Consider the following 25126-nt stretch of genomic DNA (forward strand, 5'->3'; position numbering starts at 1 on the left):
AACGGGTCTTCACGCCGCCCTCGCCCCTGCCCTGGGATAGTCCATTTGTCCACTTCTCCCCCATCCAGCACTGTGGAAACTCGGAGGTCCTGAGGCCATAAACCAGCAGCGTCACATTGGCTTTACCTGGTGCCTAGGTAATTGAACAATATTTTTTTAAATTCACTGCTGGCTTTTAAAAACTCATGGACTATCACACAGAAATCCAGCTTTCTGCTTTTTCTGGAACAATCTCATCATCAGATACCCTAGGCCTACAGGTCTTTTAGAGCTTAGCTGCAGCACCCACGAGATGGCACAGACTGCAGGTTGCCCCAGCCGACCCGCTAGTTAGTGGTATGAGCTCAAACTGATGGGAGGGGGAGCCCGATGCTGCTGGAAGCCGCTGTTCCCGAACTTCAGTTGCCCGCTCGCCACTGTCATGATTTCTGCCACTTCCCTATTATTTAAGTCAACTCAGGCCTAACACCGTCCTTTGCCCTAAAGAAAAAGAAATTACTAGAAGTCATGGCTTTAATGAGCTACTGATATATTTAATACATGAAAATAAATACATGACTATTAAAATAAAAAATGCCCACCCAGATAACCGTGGTCCACACACTGGGCCTGGAAAAACTCCAGGGGCCTCCAGACTCAGCGGCAAGACATGTGGGAGTGAAAGGGGAGGTGGAGGGTCTCCCCTGGGGGGACATCCTGGGTTGGCACTGATACAGCATAGCGCTCTGAAAGGACTAGAACAGGCATCTCAAGGGGTGGCCCTAAATCCACATGGAGGGGGGAGGAGGGAACAACTACAGATTGTCAGAATAGGGGACGCTCTGACCACCATTACTGTGTCTGCCCCCATGAGTGCTTCTCCAATGCCTGGTGGTCTCCCTGGAAACCCCCACCTGTGTCGTCCTCTGAAACTGTACCCTGTGCTGTGACCCCATGGGCAAACCTGTTGGAAGGACCAAGAAACTCATTTCCAAGGGGGCTTTGGTTTCTGGGTGGCCCCACCTCGTCGGGGGGTAGCTGGCACTGAAACACTGACTGAACGAGCCCTGGGAGTCACTGGGGGGCTCCGGAAGGTCACCCCCGACGGGGAAGGCCTGGGATCACGAGGCCCATTTGTGTGGGTGCCACTGGTGGGTGGGCGGCCAGTGCTGGGGACATTCAGGCCGGTGACGGAATGGGAACGCTCCCGCCTCAGAGGCCGTGGAAAGTCTAACCCATCCACGGACAACTTCCGGGAGTCTGCCGCCACCGTGGGCTCTGTCTTGGAGGAACCAGCTGGATGAATGGCACGCAGTGGGGTCTCCCTCGGGCGGGGTGAATGGCTTCCCCTAGGGGTAGCTGGGGGTGTCCAGAAGAGGGCATGGAGTTTTGCAGCATCCCCCTTCGCCATCCACGGGGCCTCCCAGCCAGTGCCCTCAGGTCGGGAGCCAAATAGTGACTCATCACAGTAGGAAGGAGTGTGGCTGATCAGTCTGGCAAAGGGAAGACAAATGCAGTGAACTGGGGGAGTGAACAAACCCTACAACCTTAATCCCCACCCATCCCACCCCCTACCAGGCACCTGCAGCAGCAAGGGTTGCCTGTAGATCCCAGAAGTCCCTGTCTTCCAGCCTGGTACCCATAGTGAGGCCACAGCCCCCTCAGGTACAACTACCCCCATCTCTGTTGTTTTGCCCCCGCCAAGCATCCAGTGACCCATCCATCCTGACCCCACCCCCAGGCATGTACCCCAGGCCTGGCCAATTTGCATATTCCACTCTCCTGGATACACTAATTGGCTCAGGAATGGCCACATGACCCATTCTGTCCAATGAGAGTTTGCTATAGGACCTTTGCTGAAACTACTAGGAAGTAGATGTTTTTCTGGCCTTGATAAGCTGGCAGCTGTAAGGGCAAAGTAGCCGGTAGCCATCTCATCTGGAATGTGTGAGGGAAAGCTGCACTCAGATGGACACAGATTCCCAATGACAGTTTGAGCCCCTGTTATATGAGCCCCAAATGTCCTTTTTTCTGTTAAAGCCAGTTTTGGGTAAGTTTTCTGTCACTTGCAATCAAGAGTCCCAATTAATATACCCTTAGTCTTTATAACCTTCACTTTTTCTTTTATCCACCACTTTTCCTTTTTCCTAGTGACCTCATCAGCCAAACACTTTGCAGTCCCATGGTCCTTCCGACTTTGAAATTGAATTTGAAATTACACAACACAGTGCTTGTCATGGAGAGGATATTCAGTTTGAACTTCAGTTATAAGCTGACCTGTCCTCACCAGAGAATCTCTTTAAATTTTTGTATATTTACTGGTGGCTGTATATATGCAGGCCCTGGACTCAACATGTCACATGCATTATCTAATTATTTCTCACAACATCCACAGGAGGAGGAAAGTGATAATCCCATTTTATAGGTAAGAAAACTGAGGCATAGGGAAGGTAAGGCCCCACAGCAAGAAGGAGGGAAGAGACAAGATTCAAATCCAGCTTGGCTCAAGGCTTTTAGGCCTCTCACCTTTAATTAGATTTATTCAGCAATTATTTTTTAAATTAATTCCACAAGTATTCATGGCATACCTGTGAGTCAGGTCCCTGGTTTTTTTGGCCAGGACTGAAAGTCCTTCCATTCCCAAACTACAAATCTTTGAAAAGTCAGCCTTTTGTCACTTGATTCAACTATTCAAAACACGTCTGGTTGAAGCCTGTGTCTGTCTGGTGCCGCAGTTTTTGCTCAATAACACCTCTATCTCTTATGTGCCTTCTCACTTGACACCCTCTACTTCTCAGCATCCAGCACAAAACTCCATCCTTTAGGAGAGCATGGGGTTGACCATAACCTCCCTTGATATGGACACCATACTTCTGTTAATGCAGCCTACCCTGACATCAGTGTTTTCAGCCATGTTGTAGGTATCAGCGCTGCTAATGCCAACCTGAGCCTGCCTTGTGGTTCACAGAACTTGTCAGGTGCATCGCCCCCAACCAGATATAATAAGGAATCTTGCTTTTATCTCATTGAATTGTATCTCCTTAAATAGGCACCATTCCCTTATCTTGACACTATGGTATGTCCCTTCTGACTCAGAATGGATCCTAAATATGACTGGTTAGTTGTTATGGACTGAATTGTGTCCTCCTAAAATTCATGTTAAATTTTAAAGAGGTAATTAAAGTTAAATGAGATCATAAGGGCAGTGCCCTAATCCCGTAGGAATGATGTTTCTATAAGAAGAGATACCAGGCATGCACATGCTCAGATAAAGGCCATGTGAGGACAGTGAAACAGTGACCATCAGCAAGCCGAGGAGAGGCTTTAGGAGAGACCAACAGCAGGCCCCTTGATCTTGGATTTCAAGTCTCTAGAACTGTGAGAAATACATTTCTACTGTTTAAGCCTCCGAGTCTATGGTATTTTGTCATGGAAGCCAGAATTGATTAATACCCCAGTCTCCTGTGTCTCTGTCCAAACCACAGGTAACAAGATAGAGCTCTGTGGCTCACCACTAGATACCTCTCCAGGCTGTATTAATCCGAAATAACCCAAATAATCTAATTATAATCTAATTATAACCATTAGCATCATCTCCTGATTTTCTAACTTGTTCATGAAAATGAAACAAGAACTGTTTTCAAAAGGACTTGCTGAAATGCAGAACTACCACAGCTTTGTCATTTCATGGATCAGTCACACTAATAATCTTATGCAAACTGCTCTGTCATCTTGGGCAAATCCTGACCTCTCTGGGCCTCAGATGCCTGGTCTGTGACATTTCGGAATGTGTATTCCACCGTCATAACCTTTATTACTAACATTTATCGAAAATTTCCTAATGGCCAGGTTACCGTGCCAAGCACTGTACACAACTCACTCATTTAATCCTCTTAACAATCCCATGAGCTCCCATTTTTTCACCTCAGGAAACTGCGGCCCAGAGACGTCAAGGTGCTTGTCCAAGGTCACACAGCATGTGAATAGCAGGGTTCTAAGAGGAGCCTAGGTGGCTACACTGAGTACAGGAGTGCATTTCCCCCTCCTGTTACCTGTATTTGTTCTTCTTCCTTGGTGTGAGGGTGGGGGTACTGCCCCTGGAGGAAGTGGTCTCAAAGCTTCTGTTGGCCCCCGAGGCCCGTGAAGACTCTGTGCCCACTCCTTTGGTTCTGTTGGCCTTCTCCACCCAGGGTGGGTCAAAGTCTGGTAGTGTGGGCCGGGTGCCCACAGGGCTGCCAAACAAAGTCTCATCCACATACGATGCCTTGGCCTTGACCTGGTAGCCACCCCGGCAGCGGTGCTGGCGGTGAAGGCTCTGCATCCCAGTAATGGTCAGCTCCACAGGGGTCTTCATGCTGTCCGTGGTCCCAGGTGACAGTGGGCCTGCTCTGCCTGCCTGGCCCTGCCTCCAGGGCTCCCTGTGAAAGGGGGTCAGAGTGCCACCCCTCTGTCATCGGCAGTGCCAGCAGATCAGGGTTGGCAGTCTCTTAGGTCCCTAAGGTTCTCCCTCAAGGGCAAAAGGGTCAGGTTCTGCCTCAAGCAGTCCTCCTCAAAGGGGAACTGCCAACCCCAGGGGACATTTCAGAAATTTGTTTGACTTTTTTTCAGTTGTCAGAATGATGGGGGTGGGAGGGTCTTACTAGCAATTGTTTAATAATTATGCATTCCTAGCATACAGTGTGTACTCAATATTTATAGAACGCTAGGGAGATAAAGGAAAGATGGGACCTGTGCCCATTTTGGCACCAACCAGAAAACAAACAATGGTGGGAGGGGGGAGACAGGACAGGTCCCTACATCCTGTATATATCTATGGGAAAGTAATAATAATCAGTTTTGATCTCATACCTACCTCGTGCAAAGAGCTTTAGAAACATTGTCTCATTTAACCCTCTCAATAGTCCTGTGAAGAAACTTTATGTCCATTCTACAGATGACAAAACTGAGGCTTCAAAAGGTGAAGTCACATGTGTAAGTCACACCTACAAAACTAAAATAGAAGTGGAATTTGAACCTGATAGGAGTCCAGAGCTTGTGCACTTAACCATTCTACTATAGGGGGATCCCTCCCCCATCCCCCACTACCCCACACGCCCCAATTCCCACGTCAATGTCCGGGTTGACGTCTGACGTCCCTGAATTCTTATTTCCTACCAGAGCATCTTGTCTCACGGATGTCGGCTGTAACCCTCAGTGCCCTCTCCCCACCAGCTCTGGACTCCTCTGTGGGGGTGCGTGAGCACCCGCGGTGCATCCATGACCCACGTTTATCTGGAGCTCGGAATCCCGGAGCTCAGAACCCCCGCCCTCGGAACCGCGCGGACTGACTCACCCCTGGTAGACAGGCCCTAGCGACGTGTGCTCCTCGCGCGTCTCAAACAGCAACCAGCCGGAGGCGGGGCGACATGGCCGGAACCATTGGCTCCCGGGAGGGGGGTCCCGCTTCTGAACGCCCCCGGAGATCCCCAAAGCCTCCGAGAGGGGCTTCGCGGGCCAGTCAAGGGATTGTGAGAGGGCGCGCCAAGCCTCCTGGGCGGCAGAAAGGGAGGGAGCGCGACCAGGGCCGCGCCGTTGGTACGTCCCCGCAGACTCCGCCCCTTCCCGTTTCCCTGCGCCGGGGCCCGCATGGCGGCGGGTACTAGACCGGGGGCTGGACCACGGTCCCGAGCTGCCATGGCCCAGTGGAAAAAGAAAAAGGGGCTCCGGAAACGCCGGGGCGCGGCCCCCCAGGCCCGCAGCAGCGACTCGGAAGACGGCGAGTTTGAGATCCAGGCGGAAGATGACACCCGCGCCCAGAAGGTTAGCGCGGGGCTGGGACACACGTTGGAGCCCGAACCCCGGCTCCGCGCAGCGCCCCGCGGCCTCCGTTTCCCCAGCTGGGGAGTGGGCACTGGTGAGGGTGGGGAGAGGTCGGCTGGCCAGGAGTCCGGCAGGTTTGCCGGCCTGAGCACGTGTCTCGGGCCTGTCAAGCCCCGGGTCCTGACGGCTGGAGCCAACGCGTCCCAGAGGCTGGGGCCTTCGGGCCTTCTTGGCCGGCTTTTGTTCGCGCCCCTCATTGGCTATCTCCTACACAGGGGGCGGGTCCTAGTTCCGTTTCGTCCAATGAAAAGTATGGATTTTGAAGATCTGAGTTTGGAGTTTAGGGGATTCTTGAGAGGTTGAATTTAGGGGAGGCGGGACGCTGTAGTTTGGGACAGTGACGCCCCCAAATCTCTGGGAAACTAATAGTAATAAATAAAACTTGGGTTTGTTGACCGTTTACTGTGTGCCAGGCTCTGTGCTAAGAGTTTTCAGGAGCCTTATCATTTATTCCTCAAACCAACATTGTAAGCTAAGTATTGTCATCCCATTTTCCAGAGGAAGAAGCTGAGGCCTAGAGGGTTAAAGGAACTTGACCAAGATCTCATAGCTTGTGAGTAGGAGAGCCAGGATTCAGACCCAGGACTGTCTGGTTCCAGGGCCTGTGCTATTTCCACTACTGAGTGCCAACTGTAGGCAAATGGGGAAGGAGGGCAGGTGTGTGAACACCAAGCAGGCAGAATTAGCTCCTTAGTCCCCTCAGCCCTGTGCCCAGCCATTGCCTGGCACAGAGCAGCTCTGGGTAGGTAGGTGAACAAGCAGGTGTTTATATGAAGAGGGGTCTACACTCCAAGGCAGGGACCAGATCTTGGCCCACTGTTCCCTGTCCAAGCCAGTGCCTGGCACAGAGTAGGTGCTCTAAATTTGAAGTAACTGATAAAGGTAATGAGCAGCACAGGAGGGCAGAGTACTAAGTACCAAAGAGGAGCCCACATATGTGCGTGGTTCAGATCAAGGGCTTTGTCCTGGCACAGCCCTGTGTTCAAATCTGGACCAATCTTGTACTGGCTGTGGGACATTAGAAAAGTTGCTTAACCTCTCTGAGCCACATCTGTAGAAGGCAGAAGTTTCCACTTGTATAGAATGCAGATAATTATATGTACGTCACAGACTGTGAAAAGGATTAAATGACAGTGTTCGTATATTCTGCTTATTCCATAAATATTGGTGGGACACGGGTGTGTTCAGGCACTTTGTTGTTATGTGTCTAGAGCACATGACTGCAAAGGACCAGATGGTAAATGTTTTAGGTTTTGCAGGCCTGTATAAGGTCACTGTCTCCTTTGTTTGGTTTTTTACAATCTTTTAAAATGTAAAAACCATCCTTAGCTCATAGACAGGCTGCAGCTCTGACCTAGATGGTGTAGTGGACCATAGAGGGTCACAATGCAAAGAGCACAGACTCTGATCCCCCACTTGCTGTCTGGCGGGTGACTTTGGGTCGGTCACTTCACCGCTCTGTGCCTCAGTAGCCTTCTCTGTAAAATGGATAAAATAATAGTTCTCATTTCCCAGGGTAATAGTGAGGATTAAGTGGGTTAATCCACAGCAGCATCTGGCTTAGAATAAATGCCGTGTGAGTTCTAGCCATTATTATGAATTAGTGCTCCGTACATGTTATTTCTGAGAGGAAGGGGATAGTTCTGTAGTCTGAGAAGGCTCCCCAGAGGAGGCGTCTGGGTTGGACTCAGCTGTGTTAGGACAAGTGGGTTCTGGATGGGCAGAGAAGAGGCAGGCATGAGAGAGACTGGAGTTAAGGAGAGGTGATTAATCAGAAAGAAGATTGGGAGAGGGGGACAAGGCAGCTTGGAAAAATCTAGTACCTCCACACATAGTAGATGTTTTGATGGGCTCTATAGAGTTTTTCATTTTGAAGGCTTTGAATGACAGGCTAGAATGATGGTTATGATATCACCATGTGCTGGGTGCCATTCTAAGCTTCACGCATACCTGTTTAGTCTTCACAGCACCCTGTGAGGCATGTACTTTTGTCATCCTTGTTTCCCAGATGTGGAAACACAGACTCAGGGAGATTAAGTCCCTTGCGTGAGGTCTCACAGCTGGTAAGTGACAGAGTTGGGATTGAAACGCAGGCAGTCTGTCTTCAGACCCCACTCTCTGCCCTTTTGCCCTGTCCTGGCCCAGTCAAAAGAGAGCCCTTTAGCAGAGAAGTCATGTGACCTGGCAGGCGAGTCAGAGGCTGGAATGGGGGGCAGACTGGGAACAGGGCAGCCCCCCTCCCTGCCCCCAGTGGTCTGATGGTGCCTGGAGTTTTGCTGCCTCTCTGTTCCTCCCCCCCAGCTGGGACCTGGCAGACCACTGCCCACCTTCCCCACCTCAGAATGCACCTCGGACGTGGAGCCCGACCTGCAAGAAATGGTGCGAGCCCAGAACAAGAAGAAGAAGAAATCGGGAGGCTTCCAGTCCATGGGTGGGTGAGCCAGCCATCTGGGGATCTGGGGAGTAGCAGTGGGGCCCTCTGTGCTCTGCTCTGGGCCCAGCGCTGTGGTAGGTGTTGGGTTGACCAAGGCAGCAGACATGGTGTCCAAGCCAGTGAGGGCCTTCTTGTGGGGACAGCAGGCCTGACACAATGAGAAAGCGGTTAGAGCAGGACTGATGGTGATGCTGGTGCAGGTAGAGGCAAAGACATTGGGGATTTACTGCATGACAATGGCATTTCAGAGCACAGAGGGAAAGATGGAATAGTGGGGTGGGATTGGGACACCCGGCTAGGTGGCAATAAAGCTGAACTCTCTTCCTTGCTGTTTACAAGTCAGCATCTGGAGCAAAGATTTAAATATCAAGATGAACATTTTTATCATCTTAGAAAGGAAAAGAAGGCCTTTCTAAGTGTGACCCACGCACTGTTTAATTTGACTCTTTTTTCAGTTAGACACACGTAAGCCAAAAAACACTGTAAACTAAGTTAAAGTAAACCTCTGTCAGGAACATATTGCAACCTATAGGACACACAGAGAGTAAGTATCCTTTATATGCTAAGAACTTTAACAAATCAATAAGAAAACGACAGGTACCCCATAGAGAGCTGAGTGAAGAACATGAATAGTCAACTCCCAAAAGGAATCTAGACAACCAATTACTATATTAAAAATGTGCTAACATTCATCAAAAATAAAATTAAAAAAGCAAATAAAAACATCTACACGCGACTATTTTTCGCCTTTCTGAATTACAAAGGTAATTGCGCAGAAAGCAGCTAAAATCATGGTGCTTTGCTGTCTCTGGGCCTCCCACTGTCCTCCCATCCTCACAAGCCCAAGTCACATCCAGTCTCCAGAGCCGCCACCTCGCCCTGATAGTACCATGCGCCTCATTGGTCAGCGGCCATGCCCGCACCTATCGCCTGCCCTGGTCATGGAATACGCTCTTCTTTTAATTATAAGTTACAGACATATGAAAAACGGAATACTGTGGGTCTCCACATCCCCATCACCAACTTCAGTGGTGTTAAACTTGGCCTTGCTTTAGCCACGCCCCACCTACTTGTCCCCATCATCCCGGAGGAGTCTGAAGCGAGTCTTGGAATCCACTCCTTGTATCCCTTCCTACTTCCCGCTTCCAAGAGAGGCAGGACTGTACACACCTGACACAAGCACACAGTATTGTCCACGACTCCATCAGCATTTACATGCCCCGTTGTCTCACTGCACTAAGCGTGTGTTCAGACAGATTTCACATAAGGTTCATAGCCCACAATAGGTAGATTTGTCTTCTTAAGTCTCAGTCTTATCAGTTTTGCTGTATGGCTTTTCTTTGTTCTTGCCGTTTGATTGACGATATAAGTAATTTGTCCTGTGTAGCTTTCTGGAATGTGGTGCCGTGGGGGCTCCCCCGGCCCCCTGGCCATTCCCGTGTCTTTCCCAGGCTTGAGCTACCCGGTCTTCAAAGGCATCATGAAGAAGGGCTACAAGGTGCCGACACCCATCCAGAGGAAGGTACGCAGCAGGGACAGCGGATGGCTTTGGGAGGAGGGGATAAGCCACTTGGCCCTGGAGAGCCACCCCTTGTCCCGGCTGTCACATCTCTCGCCCCTTTTACTCTGAAGCCACACACAGCTTGCTTGTTTCACAGGTGGGGAAAGTTGGGCCCAGTAGAGCGGAGACTCGACCCTGGGCTCCTTTGCCATTAAGGCTGCCCGCTGCTAAGCCCTGCACAGGCAGCTGGCAGGTGCCCTGCTATCAGTCGGGGCTCATGATTGTTGTTCTGAGACATCGAGCTGAGAGGGAGACATTCCTCTGGGGTCCCGAGGAGGAGGACTAGACAGGGAGGTAGAGTCTGCTCAACCTGAAGAAGGATGTTCCAACAGTGGAAAGAGTTGGGGGTGGTGAGCTGCCCGTCCCCGGAGGTGTGCAAACAGGCCTTGGCAAGAATGGGCTCAGGGCTGGGTGACAGGCCCCATCCCATTCACTGAGATCCCCTACTTCACCCCCTCCTTGGGGACTTGAAGCCCTGGGTCACGTGCTTGGGTGCAGGCGCTGACCCCACCACTCACCCACTCATTCCTCTCCAGACCATCCCGGTGATCCTGGATGGCAAGGACGTGGTGGCTATGGCCCGGACGGGCAGTGGCAAGACAGCGTGCTTCCTCATCCCCATGTTTGAGCGACTCAAGACCCGCAGCGCCCAGACCGGGGCCCGAGCGCTCATTCTTTCACCCACCCGAGAGCTGGCCCTGCAGACCATGAAGTTCACCAAGGAGGCAGGTCGGGGCTGGGGGAAAGGGGCTGCTGGGCTGGGCTGGGACCAGTGGGGCAGCCAGAGCGGGCTGAGTCTTCTCCCCATCACCCTCTCTCAAACTCTCTCTCTCTCTTTCTCTCCACAGCTGGGCAAGTTCACTGGCCTCAAGACTGCCCTGATTCTGGGCGGGGACAAGTAAGAGTCCCCTGGAATTGGGGGGGGGGGGAGTCACCCCGGGCAAGCACGTGCCTCCAGGATATCAGATTGATGGAGCCTGTGAGGCTTATTAACCATAGCAACTTCTCGGCACATTCCAAAAAAAGCTAACTGGGGAAACATGTAGTAAAATCCCAAAAGTAATTTCCACACAAGCAGTACACTCAGAAAGAGGTTCTAATGCTCCTGAAAGAGCTGGTGACACACAGGTCACCTCAGCGGGTAGCTTAGTTGTGTGTATGTTAATATACCTACGTAATTGTGGGTTATTTAAAAGTAGAATGCGCAAAAATCGAAGCATGTTTCTAATAGCTCAGATTTGCAAAATGTGTTTTTCCTGATGTGCTGGTACCATCCTTCCGAGGTGGCAGGCACCACACCTGTTCTACAGGTGAGCAAGCTGAGGAGGTGCTGGGCCCAGAACCATGCAATGGTTTGGTAGTACAGCTAAGATAAAGACCCAGTCTCCTGCCCCGCCACCCTCCCTATTGCACAGTTTCTCCCTCACAGGGCACCCCTTCCTTATTCTCAAAGTCACTGTCACCTGTCAGTGGCGATTCTGAGTGTTATGCTGTCCAGTGCTTTTTTTGTCTGCATCATAATTTATTATCTCTGTAGCTCATGATTGTGAGCAGTGCTTCCCTGGGCTATGCCTGGCCCTGAATTCTGGCTCCTACAGGTGTCCCAGGGGTGTTTCAGAGGATGACTAAAGTTAGGGATGTATGTGCTCAAAAGATTAAGAACAAAGAGATCCAGGAAACCTGGACTCTACCTTACGGACAGCTGGTAGTTCCAGGGTTTGTTGGTAGGTGGCGCTGTGGGTCAAAGGCGGCTTTGTTAAAGTTTGGAGAGGGAGTGAGGTGGGTTCTAGCTCCGAGCCCGTGGCTTCAGAAAACTCTTTGTTGTATTGGTGCTTTTGTATGTTTGAACTTGTATCTCTTGTCAGGCAGGGCATTGCCTTTGCCTAGGATCTCAACCATAGCCTTTCCCCAGTTGCAAGCCCAGGGTCAGGAAGTGGGACTCAGCTGGGCGTTTGGTATGGGAAAGGAGAGGGAGTAGACAGAGACCTGTTCTATCAAGCCGACACCTTCCCTTCTGCCTAGAATGGAAGACCAGTTTTCGGCCCTGCATGAAAATCCTGACATGTGAGTAGTTGGGGACAATGCCCTGAGGTCCCCCAATGACAAGTGGTTGGGGAGTGAGAGGGAGGGGGGCTTTGCTGGTGAGCCTGGCTTGCGTGCCCCCTTCCAGAATCATTGCCACCCCCGGGCGCCTGATGCATGTGGCTGTGGAGATGAACCTGAAACTGCAGAGCGTGGAGTACGTGGTATTCGATGAGGCTGACAGGTAAGGCTGCAGAACCCCCTGGCACTGTGTGCAGATTGTCCCCAAGGCCGGGAAAGCAGAGGGAGGCAAGGTTGGCTGGGAGGAAGGGCTCCGCCAGGAGAGACCCGTGTGGCCGGGATTGAAGCAACATCTCCCCAGAAGCCACACACCACAGGTACCACCGGAGCTGGTGGGCTCCCTGGACCAACAGTTTTCTTTATATTATTTTGGGGACTATTGGAAAGAATAATAAAAAAACAAACATGATTTCAAAGATGGAAAAAGTAGCACAAGTTAAGAGTGCAGGCAGGATCAAATCTCCGCTCTGTGAACTTGGGGTTCAGGGGCCTTGGTGGCCTCAACTACAGAGTGGGGATAAAACGGCACAAACCTCACAGGGTACTTGTGAGGACTCAGGAACTTATATTTGTCGAGTACTCAGAATACTGCCTGGCACAGAGCAAGGGCTGCTGTCATTTATCTCAACACGAATTTGTAGGAAACAGAACAGAACGGACCCAAGATTTCAAAGTCATGGTTGCTAGGATGAACTTGTCAAATAGAGAAAAAGTGAGCTGAGTTAAAGAAACATGTGAGGCAAACACCAGTTGACGTGGGAGAAAGTGGCCGGAATGAGGGTGACTGAGGCTTGGAACTCACTGGAATGGAAGCCCCTCTCCTGACCCCATTTTGCCCTCTGCCCTTCACCCTCCCAGGCTCTTTGAAATGGGGTTTGCAGAGCAGCTGCAGGAAATCATCGGCCGCCTCCCTGGGGGCCATCAGACCGTCCTGTTCTCTGCTACACTGCCCAAAATGCTGGTGGAGTTTGCCCGGGCGGGTGAGTGAGCAGGGGGAGCAGGGCTGGGGGCTGGGACTCGGACTGGGGCGTAGGGGGCATGTCCTGCAGTGACTCCCCTCCACCCTCCTCTGTGCCCACCACAGGCCTCACGGAGCCCGTGCTCATCCGGTTAGACGTGGACACTAAACTCAACGAGCAGCTCAAGGTGAGGCTGTGCCCATACCCCTCCCCAGGCTCCTGTCCAGGGCCCCCAGAGCCAACCCATATGGCCCCTCTCCTCGTAGACCTCCTTCTTCATCGTGCGAGAGGACACCAAGGCTGCTGTACTGCTCCACCTGCTGCGCAGTGTGGTGCGACCCCAGGACCAGACAGTGGTGTTCGTGGCCACAAAGCACCACGCTGAGTACGTCAGTGAGGTGAGAGGGCCTGGGGGCTTGGGGAAGACACCCCTCAGACCACCTCCTGACCACCTGCACCTCCATTGGCTTGGGGCCGCAGTTCCACTTGCGGTCACCAGAGGGCAGCACGAGAGCGGGACACGGGCCTGGCCAGGGCTTGGTACTTTTTTACTCTTTTAAACTTTTTTTAAAATTTAAAAGACATTTTTATAAAAAATTTCAAACGCATACTAAAGTTAGAAAATAACATGATGAACTCCTAGATACTCGGTTATCAACTCGCGGCCAGTCTTGATTCTGCTATTCCCTTACATCCAGGTTATTTTGAAGTATTTCCTAGCCATCCTAACGTTTTGCTGTAGATTTTCAGTGTCCCCTGTGTTTTGCTTTTTAAAATTGAGGTGTACCCTGCATGCAGTAAGCTGTGTGAAGTGCCCTAATTTTACATGACAGCTTGATGAGTTTTTCCATTAGTGTACACCTGGGGTTCTCGGCCACATTAAAGCATGGGGCGTCCCCGTGCCCAGAAGGTTGCCAGGGCCCCTTTCCACTCAGCGCCACCCACCCCCAGTCAGCCACACCTGGGGTCTGTTATCTGAGGATACAGTTCACTGGGTTTCACTTACTTGACATACATTTAACGGTGCTTCCTCAGAGCGTGCAGCTGCTGGGGTCACTGATGAATGAGACCAAAATAGTAATTTTCAAAGAGTCATTACCACTTTCACGGTGCTTCCTATGTTCCAGGCCCTGTTCTCAGCACTGTGTATGTATTAACTTATTTAGTCCTCACAACAGAGCTACAGGGAAGGCACTGTTGTTCTCCCCATTCTACAGATGAGGACAGTGAAGGCCCAGAGAGGTTAGGTAACTTGCCCCACGAAGGTCATGCAGCTTGTGAGTGAGAGTCAGGATGAGGCTCACCACCATGTCGTGGCACCCCCACCACGGCCCGGCCTCCTCTCCTCTCCTCTCCTGCGCGTGTCTTCCTCACCCCTCTCCCCCTTCCCATCTTGGCTCGGAGCAGCTGCTGAGGACCCAGGGGGTGAGCTGTGCCCACATCTACAGCGCCCTGGACCAGACGGCCCGTAAGATCAACCTCGCCAAGTTCACGCACGGCAAGTGCTCCACCCTTATCGTGACTGACCTGGCGGCCCGGGGCCTGGACATCCCACTGCTGGACAACGTCATCAACTATAGCTTCCCAGCCAAGGGCAAGCTCTTCCTGCACCGCGTGGGTAAGGAGCCAGCAGGGCCGCTGAGCCCTGGTGGGAGCTGAGGGCGCAGGGCTGGACTCCTGCCGCTACAGGTGGAGAAACCAAGGCCCAGGGACTCGACCGATCAATTAGGGTCTCGGGGGGACAGCCCAGGCATGAGGAAAATGGACAGCCCCAGGCTCTACGGAGGTGATTCTCCACTTTCCGGATTCCCCAGTCCTGGGCTTCTCTCTCTCCTGTCGTGGTGTTCGATGTTGTGGCCCCTCATCCTCCTCTTCCCCTTTAGCGCCTCCCCTGGGTATCTTTGCAGCCTTTAAATAACGCAGCATGCCCTCTGCCTCCCGTTCCGCCACTGCAGACGGGATCTCCTGACTCCCTGCTTTGTCCAGTCAGCAGGTCAGGCCCCACCTTCGCCTCAGCCCTCCCAGGCCAACTCACTCCACATCATTGTTCAGTTATAAAAAGGAAGACACGCACATGGTAGGAAAATTGGAAAATGAAGCAAAGTGCCTAGAGGGCAGTAAGTCACGCGTCCCTCCCTGGTGATTGTAGCGGTGACTGCTCACCCAGTGCTCCCGGCAGGCCTTGCCCCAAGCATTTTATTTGGAGCAGCTCTTTCTGTTTTCACAGCAGCCCTGGGTAGAGGGTCCCACAGCAGCAGCTCCTCTTTACAGATGAGGAAGCCGAGGCCAGGAGGCTGATAACTGGCCAGGTGTCATAGAGGTAGCAAAGTGGGGTGGCTGGGGTCGGAACCCCCCTCTTCACTGTCATGGCCTCTCTGATGACACGGCTGTCACTTTGGTGTGTCCTTTGCCCCTACCGCCGCCTTTTTTAAAATTGTGGTAAAATACACCTACAAGGACCATCTTAACCATTTTGAGGTGTAAGTTCAGTGGCATTTAGTACGTTCCCATTACTATGCCACCATCACGACCATCCATCTCCACAGCTTTCCCAACTCTGTCCCATTAAACACTAACTCCTCAGTCCCACCCCCACCCCCCAGCCTCTGGCACCCACCATTCTACTTTCTTTGCCTTCTTTTAACTCATAAACGTGTTTATAAATACAGGTAAGTTAATGTGTGTGTGAGAACAACCTGGCAGGCAGGGTCCTTTGAGTCGTTCTGCATAGGACTGGACATTGTTGAATAAAGGAATTCTGGCTGCCCATGGTGGGGCCCGGGAGAAGTGGTTGGACCACCAGTTGGGGTTTGTGGGAGGCCTTGTCCTGGATCCCCAGCTGCGCGTCTGGGGGCTTGTCTCCCTGTTGGTTGCTGCTTGCTGTACCCTTGTTTCTCCTGCTCTGGGAAGAGCTGACCCTGTGTATTCCTTGAGGGGTCCCCAGAACCCCCAAAGGGAATTTCTTGTGCACCACGTGACCAATAGTGTATATCATACCACCCCAAATGAATCTTCCAAATGTGGTGACACTGTTTTTGCAAGATGCAGAAACAAGCCAGAATGAAATGCTATTACACATGGATTTACTCAACACAAACTTAGAATCGCACTGGGGTTCTTCTCAGTTTCCTTTTTCTTGCATCAGTGTATGTCATGCAGGTTTTCCATTCACCGTTAAAAGTCACTCTGACGGGTCAGCAAATTGTTTCTGTAAAGGCCCAGATAGTAAATATTTTAGACTTCATGGGCCATATAGTCCCTTACTGATCTCGGCCCTTATAACACGAAAGCAGCCATAGATGGTATGTAAATGAAGGAGCTTGACTGTGTGCCAATAAAACTTTATTCACACAAACAAGCAGGATGTAGATTTGGCCACTGGGCTCATTTGCCAGCCCCTTTTTTCTGCTGTATAACTCCCACCATGTGGTCATTGGCTAATTAACCAATCCGCTCTCTTTGTCTTTAAGTGGTTTCCAACTTGGGGTTATTCCAGGCAGAGCTGCAGTAGACATCCTGTGTGTGAATTTTTTCATTCCTGGTTACTTTTGAGGGGGGGAATCCCCAAAGTGGGGATGCTGAGGACCTTTGGTGCTGACAACGAAGAGTCTTGTCTTTGTTTCTGCTAACTTCCCAGAGCACTGTGTTGGCTCACACACTCTCGTGCAGGTAACCCTGGCGACTGTTGCTGTTCCTTCCCTTTTCATAGGTGGGGACAGTAGCTCAGGAAGTCTTGGCCTGGCTTGCACTGTTAGCGTTGGGCAGGTGGGACTTGTGCTGGGCTGTGGGGTCTTTTTCCTTTGTGGAAGCTTGACCACCTCCTCCCATTAGGCCGCGTGGCCCGGGCCGGCCGAAGTGGCACAGCCTACTCCTTGGTGGCCCCAGACGAGGTCCCCTACCTGCTGGACCTGCACCTGTTCCTGGGCCGTGCCCTCACCCTCGCCCGCCCCCATGAGGAGCCCTCAGGTGAGTGGAGGCTGGGGTGGGGCTGGGGTCCCTCGTGGAGTTCATGGTTCGGGTGGGGGACAAAGCTGTCCTAGCTTCGGTAGGGGGTGGGGCTGGATTTGACCCCAGGAGAAGATCTCTATACAGTTGTCCCTGGGTGTCTGGGGGGGATTGGTTTCAGGACCCCCACAGATAACAAAATATGAGGACGAACGAGTCCCTTATGTAGAGTGGCACAGTATTTGCGTTTAACCTGGGCAATCCTCCCGTATGCTTTAAACCATGTCTCAGTTACTTGTAATACCTAATAAAATGTAAATGCTAAGTAGTTGTTAAACTATATTGTTTAGGGAATAATGACAAGAATAAAAAGTCTGTGCATGTTCAGGACAGACTCAGCCACCGTAGCCCTAACTGCACTGCACACGGGGTTTATTCTGTGATCCACGGGCCGGAGTGGGGCCGGTGAGGGGCGGAGGGGCGGCGGGCGCGTGGGCCTGGCGGCCGGCCTCCGACCCGGCTCCGCGTGGGGTGGCAGGTGCGGTGGGTGTGGATGGCGTGCTGGGCCGCGTGCCGCAGAGCGTGGTAGACGAGGAGGACTGCGGCCTGCGGAACACCCTGGAGGCGTCGCTGGAGCTGCGGGGGCTGGGCCGCGTGGCCGACAACGCCCAGCAGCAGTACGTGCGCTCAAGGCCGGCGCCCTCCCCTGAGTCCATCAAACGGGCCAAGGAGCTGGACCTCGCGGCGCTGGGCCTGCACCCCCTCTTCAGTGAGTCCCTGTGCCGGGCAGGGGTGAGGGCGGCGGCGGACCCTGCAGGGCCGAGCCCTGGCCTCACGCTCCCTCCTCGCCAGGCTCGCGCTTCGAGGAGAAGGAGCTGCAGCGGTTGCGGCTGGTGGACAGCATCAAGAACTACCGCTCGCGGGCGGTGAGTGAGGCTGGGCAGGAGCTCTGAGCCCCGGGCCCCCGCCGGGATTCCCATCTGAGCTTGCAGCTTCTCAGTCTGCAACTCTGGCTCTGTCAGCATCTCAAGAGACGCCCCTTGTTCTGGAACCATCCCTGCAGGTCCACAGCAGGTTCCCCCGGTGGCAACCATTTCCTACCACTTTCAGATGGGTAGACTGAGGCTCACAGACCGAGTGACATGCCCTAGGCCTGTTAGAGGCCTGAGAAGCTGGCCTTCCGTAGCCTTTCGTCTCCTCGCGACTCCCATAGGCCCCCCATCTTGTATCTAGGGGAGGTGTGCACAAAAGCAGGCGAAGACCTGCCTGGGAGTGGGCAAGCCTGCCAGCCAGCCGGCATCAGGATAGGGGAGCCGGAGCGCCATGGCTAAGCGCACTGGTTCCAAAGCCAGGTGAACCTGGGCTCGTCCCAGCTGTGTGACCTTGAGCAGATTGCTTGCCTTCTCTGGGGCTCCCTTTCTAATTGTGAATTGCAGATAATGAGAGTACCCACCCTGGCAGGGTTGAAAGGACTTGGGGAGGAATGCCGTAGAGAGCCCACCAGGCTGGTGAGGGTGAATTGGGGAGGAGAGGCCAGTGGGTGAAGGACTGGGGTGTCCCCTTCACAGACCATCTTTGAGATCAACGCCTCTAACCGGGACCAGAGCAGCCAGGTGATGCGTGCCAAGCGGCAGAAGGACCACAAGGCCATCGCCAGCTTCCAGCAGGGGCGGCAGGGGCGGCAGGAGGGCCCCGCTGGCCCAGCCCCAAGCTGCCCGGCACTGGAAGAGGAAGCGCCTGAGGAGGAGAAGGAGGAGGATGCAGGAGAGAATGTGGAGGTACAGGCCCCACCCTGGGGACCCTGGAGTCTGGGCCTGGGGTTGGGGAAAGGGGCAGCTCAAGTCCCAGCAACCATGGGGCTGTCCTCAGGGCTCAGAGCAGTCGTTGGGGGTGGGTGCAATGATTCCAGTCCCACCCCTGACACTCGTGGAAATTAGCAACACAGCCACAGCCTCCCTGTCTGCAGAATGGGGTCGTTGTACTGTCTGCCGTCCCTCACCTGAAACCCTGGCGGCCAGATGTGTCTTGGGATTCAGTATCTTTAGGATAGGTGCACTGTGTATGACATAATACTTCAGCGGGTCCTGGGGTGTCCCCAGAGGTTCTACCATGCGACAAGCCGGTCCCCTCACCGATGAGATAGACACCAACTAGGTAGCCTCTCGGCAGCTCTGGTCAGCTTCTGCCACCAAGGGAATTTCAGGAAAGTTGATTTTCAGAACATTATGGACTTGAGCACTGCAGCTAAGTGACTGTGGTACCAGGTCCTGAGCCTGCAGGGCAGATGCCAGCCAGCACGTGACAGATTCCCAGTGGTGGTTGTATCATTGTCATCACCATCTGGCAGTCTGAGGTCCAGGGCAGGTGGAAAGGGGCCGAGCAGGGACTATTGGCAGCAGTGAGGACGTGACACGGGCAGCATCAGACACTGGGCTTCGCGCCAGAAGGCAGGGCTAGGGACTGCAGAGGCGTCCTGTTCGTACGGTGGGCAGGGTCCTGGGCCTGCTCACCCACCAGTCCATCTCTCATACATTTGATTTGCACAGAGGGCTCAGTAGCCAAATACACAGTTGAAAACCCCTGGACTAGTCCCTGTCATATAGAGCCAGGCCAGACCCGAGAAGGGCAGGGCCTTGGGCACATGCAGCCTGGGAGACCAAGCTGGGACTGAACGTGGGTCCCTCCCTGGTTGGCATCCTAGCCCCCGCCCCCAACCTGTCCTGCCACTGCTGGTGCTTGAGGCGGAGTTGTATTGCACATGCAGAGGACGAAATGGAGGGTCTAAGTGGCAACACCAAGAATTTCAAGTCACAGAGCCCCTGGCCCTCAGCTCCAGCTGGACTGGTTGTGGGGGGCAGGTGGGCTCCCAGGGGCTGCAGATGTGACTGGGCCTCGGTCTGCCAGGACATCTTCACAGAGGTCGTGTGCCGGAAGCGGCAGCGGCCAGGACCTGACCGGGGGGCGAAGAGGCGGAAGGAGGAAGCCCGGCAGCGGGACCAGGATTTCTATGTCCCCTACCGGCCCAAGGACTTCGACAGCGAGCGGGGGTGAGTGGCCCGCCAGTCTGGGGGGGGGGGTGTGGCAGGCGGGGCCTGATGGGCCCCATCAACCCTGTGGTGTCTCCCCACCCTCCCTCTGCAGCCTGAGAGTCGGTGGGGATGGGGGCGCCTTTGAGCAGCAGGTGGCTGGCGCTGTCCTGGACCTGATGGGGGACGAGGCCCAGAACCTGAACAGGGGCCAGCAGCAGCTCAAGTGGTGAGTGAACACCGGGGCACAGCCCTTCCCTGCCTGCCTGTCTGCCACGTGGTCTGGCAGGTGACCCCTTGCCTGTCCTGACTCCCTTTGATCCCTAGAATAGGAAATGTGTCCTGTACCGCATGGATTATGACCTATGACCCCCTATCTGTCCCCATGTGATCACACAGCAGGAAAGGTGACCCTTTGTCTTGTTCCCTATGGTTAACACAGCTGGGATGATGACACCCCTTCCCCCCACACAGACACACTCAGCTAAGAGGTGGCAGAGTGGGGATTGGAAACCCTCGAGGGGTTGGGAACCCTGCCCCTGCCCCAGGCCCCCAGTTCCTAATGACCCCTACACTATCTTTGAGACCTGGGCTACCAGGGAAAGGTGAGGAGGGGCAGGGGACGGCCTTTTATTGAGCACCTACTGCATGCCAGACACTGCCACTCTGCTTTTCTGGAATCCAACAACCCAGTGAGAGGGTCAGAGGAGGAAACAGGCCCCAAGAGGAGATGGCCACCTCCCTCCACGGCAGCCCTCTCAACTCCCTCTCCTGCAGGGACCGTAAGAAGAAGCGGTTTGTGGGACAGTCGGGACAGGAGGACAAGAAGAAGATCAAGACAGAAAGTGGCCGCTACATCAGCAGCTCCTATAAGCGGGACCTGTATCCTGAGGGGAGGGGCTAAGCGGCTTCTACCCTCATCTATGTCGGGGGGCGGGGCCAAACACCGACCCCAGTCTGCTGTGGGAGGGGGCGGGGCTGAGCGCCTACCCGCATCTCCTATAGGTGGGGCCTGTATCTGCTGAAGGGGGCGGGGCCTTCTCAGCCCCGGATTCTCAAGGGCTTCAGAATCCTACAAGGAGGCTTCCTTAACGCGCTTCCCAGCTATCAAAAGTGGAAGCAGAAACAGAAAATCGATGACCGTGACTCGGAGGAGGAAGGCGCATCTGACCGCCGAGGCCCAGAGCGAAGACGTGGGAAGCGGGGCCGAGGCCAAGGTAGGATGTGCTTCAGAACAGGTTGGCCAGTGTTACATTCGGTCATCTGAGGACTTGGTCCTCTGTGATCCGGCCTGGGTCCCTCAGCCAGTGGCAGGCTAAGGTGGGATTGGAACCGCTCCATCTGCCAGACCCTGTGCTTGCCGGCCACAAGGTGGGCCAGCTGCCCTGCATGCCAGGGCACGGTCAGCCCCTCGGCCCTCCCATGCTCTGAAGGGAGGGGCTGGAGCCCGGCCCCCCACTCCCAGCTTGTGTCCCAGAGTGCTCCCACTTGATGTGTGGGGAAAGGCTCTGTGCTGGAGGCTTGCCACACGTGACCTGGGGGCGGAAGCCTGAGAATCCCCCTCTTCCAGGCGAGGACACTGAAATAGGTCACAAGGGCAGTGACTGGCCCTGGGTCACCCAGCTGCTGGCCACTCCCACCGGGGCCTTTCCTGGGGAGAGAGGAACTTGGGGCTGTGTCCCAGGCTCTCGGTGGGTCTTAGCCCTACTTGTTCTGTCAGCCCCACACACACACCCCAACCCCACAAGGCTGGTCCCTGCCCGTCGGTGTCTCTGTGAGTTTGTGTCCTTTAGCCTGTGGCCTGTTCTCTGCCAGGACCCCTGTGGCTGTCCCCCACCTCCCTCAGGGCCTCCTGTGCTCTCTCTGCGTGGTCTCCTCTCTGTCTGTCAGCATTTCGCCTTCCACTGATGATATCTCCGCTGTTTCTCTCTCTCTAGCTCTCTCTGTTTCTGTCTTTGATTTTCTCTGACACTTCCTCTCTCATTCTCTAGGTCTCTTTCTCTCTGGGTCTTTCTCTTTCCACCTCTGACTGTCCCCCAGCCATCGTTTCTCTTCCCATTTCTCAGCCTTTCTCTGTTGCCTCTGTCTTTCTGGATCTTTCATCTGTCTCACTCATTGTCTCTGTCCCTCTCTACACGTGTGCAGGCATGTGCACGCCTGCACACACACGTCTCCCAGGCTTTGTCTCAGTTTGTCTTTCCCCCTCCTGGTCTCTGTCTGTGTACATGGATGTGCCCCTGCCTCCCCCGAGCCCTCACCCTCACTCCTCAGCTCCTGCGTTTACCTGCGGTGGAGCAGGCTGCTGCTGAGTGCTCCCTGGGCCTACGGGGTGTGGGTGGCCTGTGGCTGTGGTCAAAGCAGCTCTTCTCCCTGTGCTTTGTCCTCGTTGGAGGTGATGGGTCCCTGTCAGGCACCCTGGCCTCAGTGGAGACATCTGGGGCCGCCTTAATGATCAGCTGTCTGGGAGCTTTGCCAAAGTCACTGTGGGTGGGGATGGTGAGGGAGCCAGGAAGGCAGGGCCTCAGAGACCTGGCAGAGCAGGGGAGGCAGGACACTGACCTCTGCTGCTGCCACTTTGCTATGTGACCTTGGACAAATCCCTTCCCCTTTCTGGCCTCCCGTGATTCCTCTCCTGACAAAGAAAGGTTATGCTACAGCCTCTTTTCATCTAACAAGCCTAGAACGTGCAGGCCACGGGCACAGGGGTTGGACTCCAACGTCTGTGTCGGTCACTGCGGGGTCCCCGGGCCCGGCGTAGAGAAGGTGCGCAGTCAACCTTTGGTGAAGGCTTTATAATCATAACAGTCACACCTTGGAGTCCCTTGCTATGGGACAGGTCTGAGCACTACACTTAGGTGTTCACTCATTGACCCCTCATTAGGAGGAGTTGCACCGTGAGGTAGGGGCAATTATTCAGTAATTCGCAGAAGGGGCAACTGAGGCACAGAAAAGTTAAGTGACTTGGCCAATGTCCAAGAGGCCACAGCTGGGGTTTGAACTCCAGCAGTTCTGGCTTAAGCTTCCATGCTATTGACCACTATCGTAGATCACATGAGCTTTATTAAGTACCTACTATGTGCCAGAGGCTGAGGTCACAGCAATGAATGCAGAATGGGAGTGGGGGCAGGGAAGCAGTGTGGAGGCTTCTGGGAAGAGACATTGGAAGTCGATGCAGAGGCTGAGCTCCCTGAATTCCTGTCCCGCAGGCACCTCCCAGCCCCGCACGCCAGGCGCCACCGCCGGCCGCGTGCGCTCAGAGCTCAAGACCAAGCAGCAGATCCTGAAGCAGCGGCGCCGAGCCCAGAAGGTGCGCTTCCTGCAACGTGGGGGCCTCAAGCAGCTCTCGGCCCGCAACCGGCACCGTGCCCAGGAGCTACGGCAGGGCGCCTTCGGCCGGGGCGCCCACTCCAAGAAGGGCAAGATGAGGAAGAGGATGTAAGGGTGACCCAGCCACTTGGCCTCTCGCTTGGTCCAAATGTGGACATCAGCAAATGGCCCCTGTGTACCCTGTGCCTGGCCCTGTGCTGGGTGTCCAGGGAGCTCCCTGCAGGACCCATCATCCATGGAAGAGTGCTGTACGGCCACAGAGGGACAGCAGCTGCCTGTTCCTAAGACAGAGATGTTTGAGCAGGGTCTTGAAGGATGCATAGGAGTTCGCCAGCAAGGCCAGGCAGGCCAAGACCTGACTGGCAACTTGGCTCCTGCTGCTGCAATGTGTTCTGGGTTCAGAGGTGATGGCCACACAGGTCTGAGCCCTGAGTGCCTAAGGCCCACAGATGTATTTTTAATGTAATAAACGTTTATTGAGCACCTCTGGCAGATCAGGAGTGCAGTCTACTTGAGGAGTTGGAAGGGTCAGACCCAGACACTAAAACCCCAGCTAGTGTTGGGTTCTGTTGGCGTCCCCATTTTGCAGATGAGCAAAAAGAGGCTCAGAGGACAGGTCAGTTGCCCGAGATGGGAGAGCCCCGACCCAGTCAGTCCCCTTCTTCCTGCTAGGACAGCCTTGGAGCTGGGAGTGGACTGTGGGAGGGAGATGGGACGGAGAGTCCAGGGGTAGAGGGCACAGCTGTTCCTCTCTGGCTGTGAAGGGGTTAATACTGCCTCACCACATACCCAGAGGTCATCTTGTCCTGCTACAAGCCCTGTGCTCCTCAGCCCCTGTTGGGTCCTGGGGAGGTCAAGGGTGGCCTCCGGCAGCTGCACTATCGGGCCTGTGGACACCCCGTGCCAGTCCACGATGGAGGAGCTTTTGTGAGCAGGTGCCCTGTGAATGGGTGTGTCGTGAGGGAGACCCTGCTCGCTGCGCCATTTGTCGTGCGGGATGGCATGCGGGGTCTCTGGTCCCGCTCCCCACACAAGAACACAGGACATGGTGAGGCCAAAAAGGAACACCCACGGAGCCATAGGTAGGGGAGTCACACCACTATATTCTCTCTGGCGGCACTATAGTCTCACTGGAGGCTGAATCCACACTGTCCACAACTCACCATCCTAACTGCAATCCACCCTTGCCAGCTCAGCCACCATCTTCTTACTAGCCCCCCATTTTCTTGCTAGTGTAGCCACAGCAGTTATATTAGTGGCCAATGTCTCACTGGTTACAGCTGACGGCCAACTAGCCATAGCTGATGGCCATCCAATCACAGTTGATGGCCATTTACTACCTAAGCCAGCACCTTTCTATGTGAGGCCGAGAGCCTGGAAACTGCACCTTGGGGCTCTGTCCCCACACTCCACCCCTACAGGCTCGCCTCACAATCTCACAAGCGTCTTCTGCGAGGGGCCCTGTGCGAGGAGCCTGGAGGTGAATGCAATATCCTGGACACAGCCAGGCTCTCTGGACACAGCCAGGGTTTCTCGGCACCACCAGTGTTTCTGGGCACAGCCAGACTTACTGGGCTTCTCAGGGCACCACCAGTACTCCTGGGCACGGCCAGACTTCCTGGACTCAGCCAGGGCTCTCAGGGCACTGCCACTCTCTCTGGGCACAGCCAGACTTCCTGGGCACAGCCAGGGCCTCTCAGGGCACAGCCTGACTTCCTGGACTCAGCCAGGGCTCTCACATATTCTCGACGGTGGCCTGTCAAGGCACAAAAGCAAACATAATCCGCCAATTCCACTACATGGTGGTAAATTCCAAGCAAACAGTCAAACGGTCCATTAAATTAGGGATGGAAGGCAATTCCCCATAGTCCATAGTCATTCGCCAGGGCTGTCCTGGGGGTGAGGGACGACCTTGACCTCACCCTCATCTCCC

At 54.1% G+C, this 25126-nt stretch overlaps 3 protein-coding genes across 9 annotated transcripts in view; 1 reads left to right on the forward strand and 2 right to left on the reverse strand.

Annotated features, from left to right (window-relative positions):
- Nucleotides 1-512: 512 nt before the first annotated feature.
- On the reverse strand, nt 513-5446 carry RITA1 (RBPJ interacting and tubulin associated 1). Of its 2 annotated transcripts, none has more exons than XM_019733916.2 (4): nt 5312-5446; nt 4832-4969; nt 4032-4397; nt 513-1472 (listed from the first exon to the last, which is right to left on the reverse strand). In XM_019733916.2, exons 3-4 carry the CDS (start codon nt 4331-4333, stop codon nt 965-967), a joined length of 810 nt encoding a protein of 269 aa, XP_019589475.2. In that variant the 5' UTR covers nt 4334-4397; nt 4832-4969; nt 5312-5446; the 3' UTR covers nt 513-964. The 2 variants fall into 2 exon arrangements, with proteins under 2 accessions (XP_019589475.2, XP_019589476.2); XM_019733917.2 differs by lacking the exon at nt 5312-5446 and adding an exon at nt 5134-5271.
- Nucleotides 5447-5604: 158 nt separating this feature from the next.
- Nucleotides 5605-23685, forward strand: DDX54 (DEAD-box helicase 54). The gene is made up of 20 exons (XM_019733905.2): nt 5605-5778; nt 8140-8269; nt 9724-9794; nt 10370-10558; nt 10682-10731; nt 11856-11897; nt 12004-12099; nt 12795-12916; nt 13021-13082; nt 13162-13293; nt 14303-14513; nt 16727-16861; nt 17379-17609; nt 17693-17766; nt 18409-18618; nt 19745-19887; nt 19982-20095; nt 20644-20748; nt 20971-21083; nt 23073-23685. Exons 1-20 carry the CDS (start codon nt 5605-5607, stop codon nt 23303-23305), a joined length of 2637 nt encoding a protein of 878 aa, XP_019589464.2. The 3' UTR covers nt 23306-23685.
- The window catches only part of CFAP73 (cilia and flagella associated protein 73), a 34403-nt gene continuing 17540 nt past the window's right edge, over nt 8264-25126 (reverse strand). For 3 of the 6 annotated variants that reach the window (XM_019733915.2, XM_019733914.2, XM_019733911.2), the window contains one exon: nt 23674-24949. The gene's annotated coding sequence lies outside the window, so the exon portion shown is untranslated. Of the gene's footprint in view, nt 8421-16220; nt 19023-23345; nt 23475-23673; nt 24950-25126 lie in introns of those variants that run through there. The other 3 variants (XM_019733912.2, XM_074321958.1, XM_019733910.2) reach the window with 3 other exon arrangements.

This window comes from Rhinolophus sinicus, linkage group LG16, assembly GCF_036562045.2.
Source record: "Rhinolophus sinicus isolate RSC01 linkage group LG16, ASM3656204v1, whole genome shotgun sequence".
NCBI lineage: Eukaryota > Metazoa > Chordata > Mammalia > Chiroptera > Rhinolophidae > Rhinolophus > Rhinolophus sinicus.

Bases quoted from the DNA above. Each gene is read 5' to 3' on its own strand.
- RITA1 (XM_019733916.2), bottom strand. From the start codon at position 4,333: ATGAAGACCCCTGTGGAGCTGACCATTACTGGGATGCAGAGCCTTCAC. The intron at 1,473-4,031 runs GTAACAGGAGGG...TCCCTTTGCCAG, and splicing joins AGGAAGAAGAACAAATACAG to ACTGATCAGCCACACTCCTT.
- DDX54 (XM_019733905.2), top strand. From the start codon at position 5,605: ATGGCGGCGGGTACTAGACCGGGGGCTGGACCACGGTCCCGAGCTGCC. The intron at 13,294-14,302 runs GTGAGAGGGCCT...GGCTCGGAGCAG, and splicing joins ACGCTGAGTACGTCAGTGAG to CTGCTGAGGACCCAGGGGGT. The intron at 16,862-17,378 runs GTGAGTGGAGGC...GTGGGGTGGCAG, and splicing joins CCCCCATGAGGAGCCCTCAG to GTGCGGTGGGTGTGGATGGC.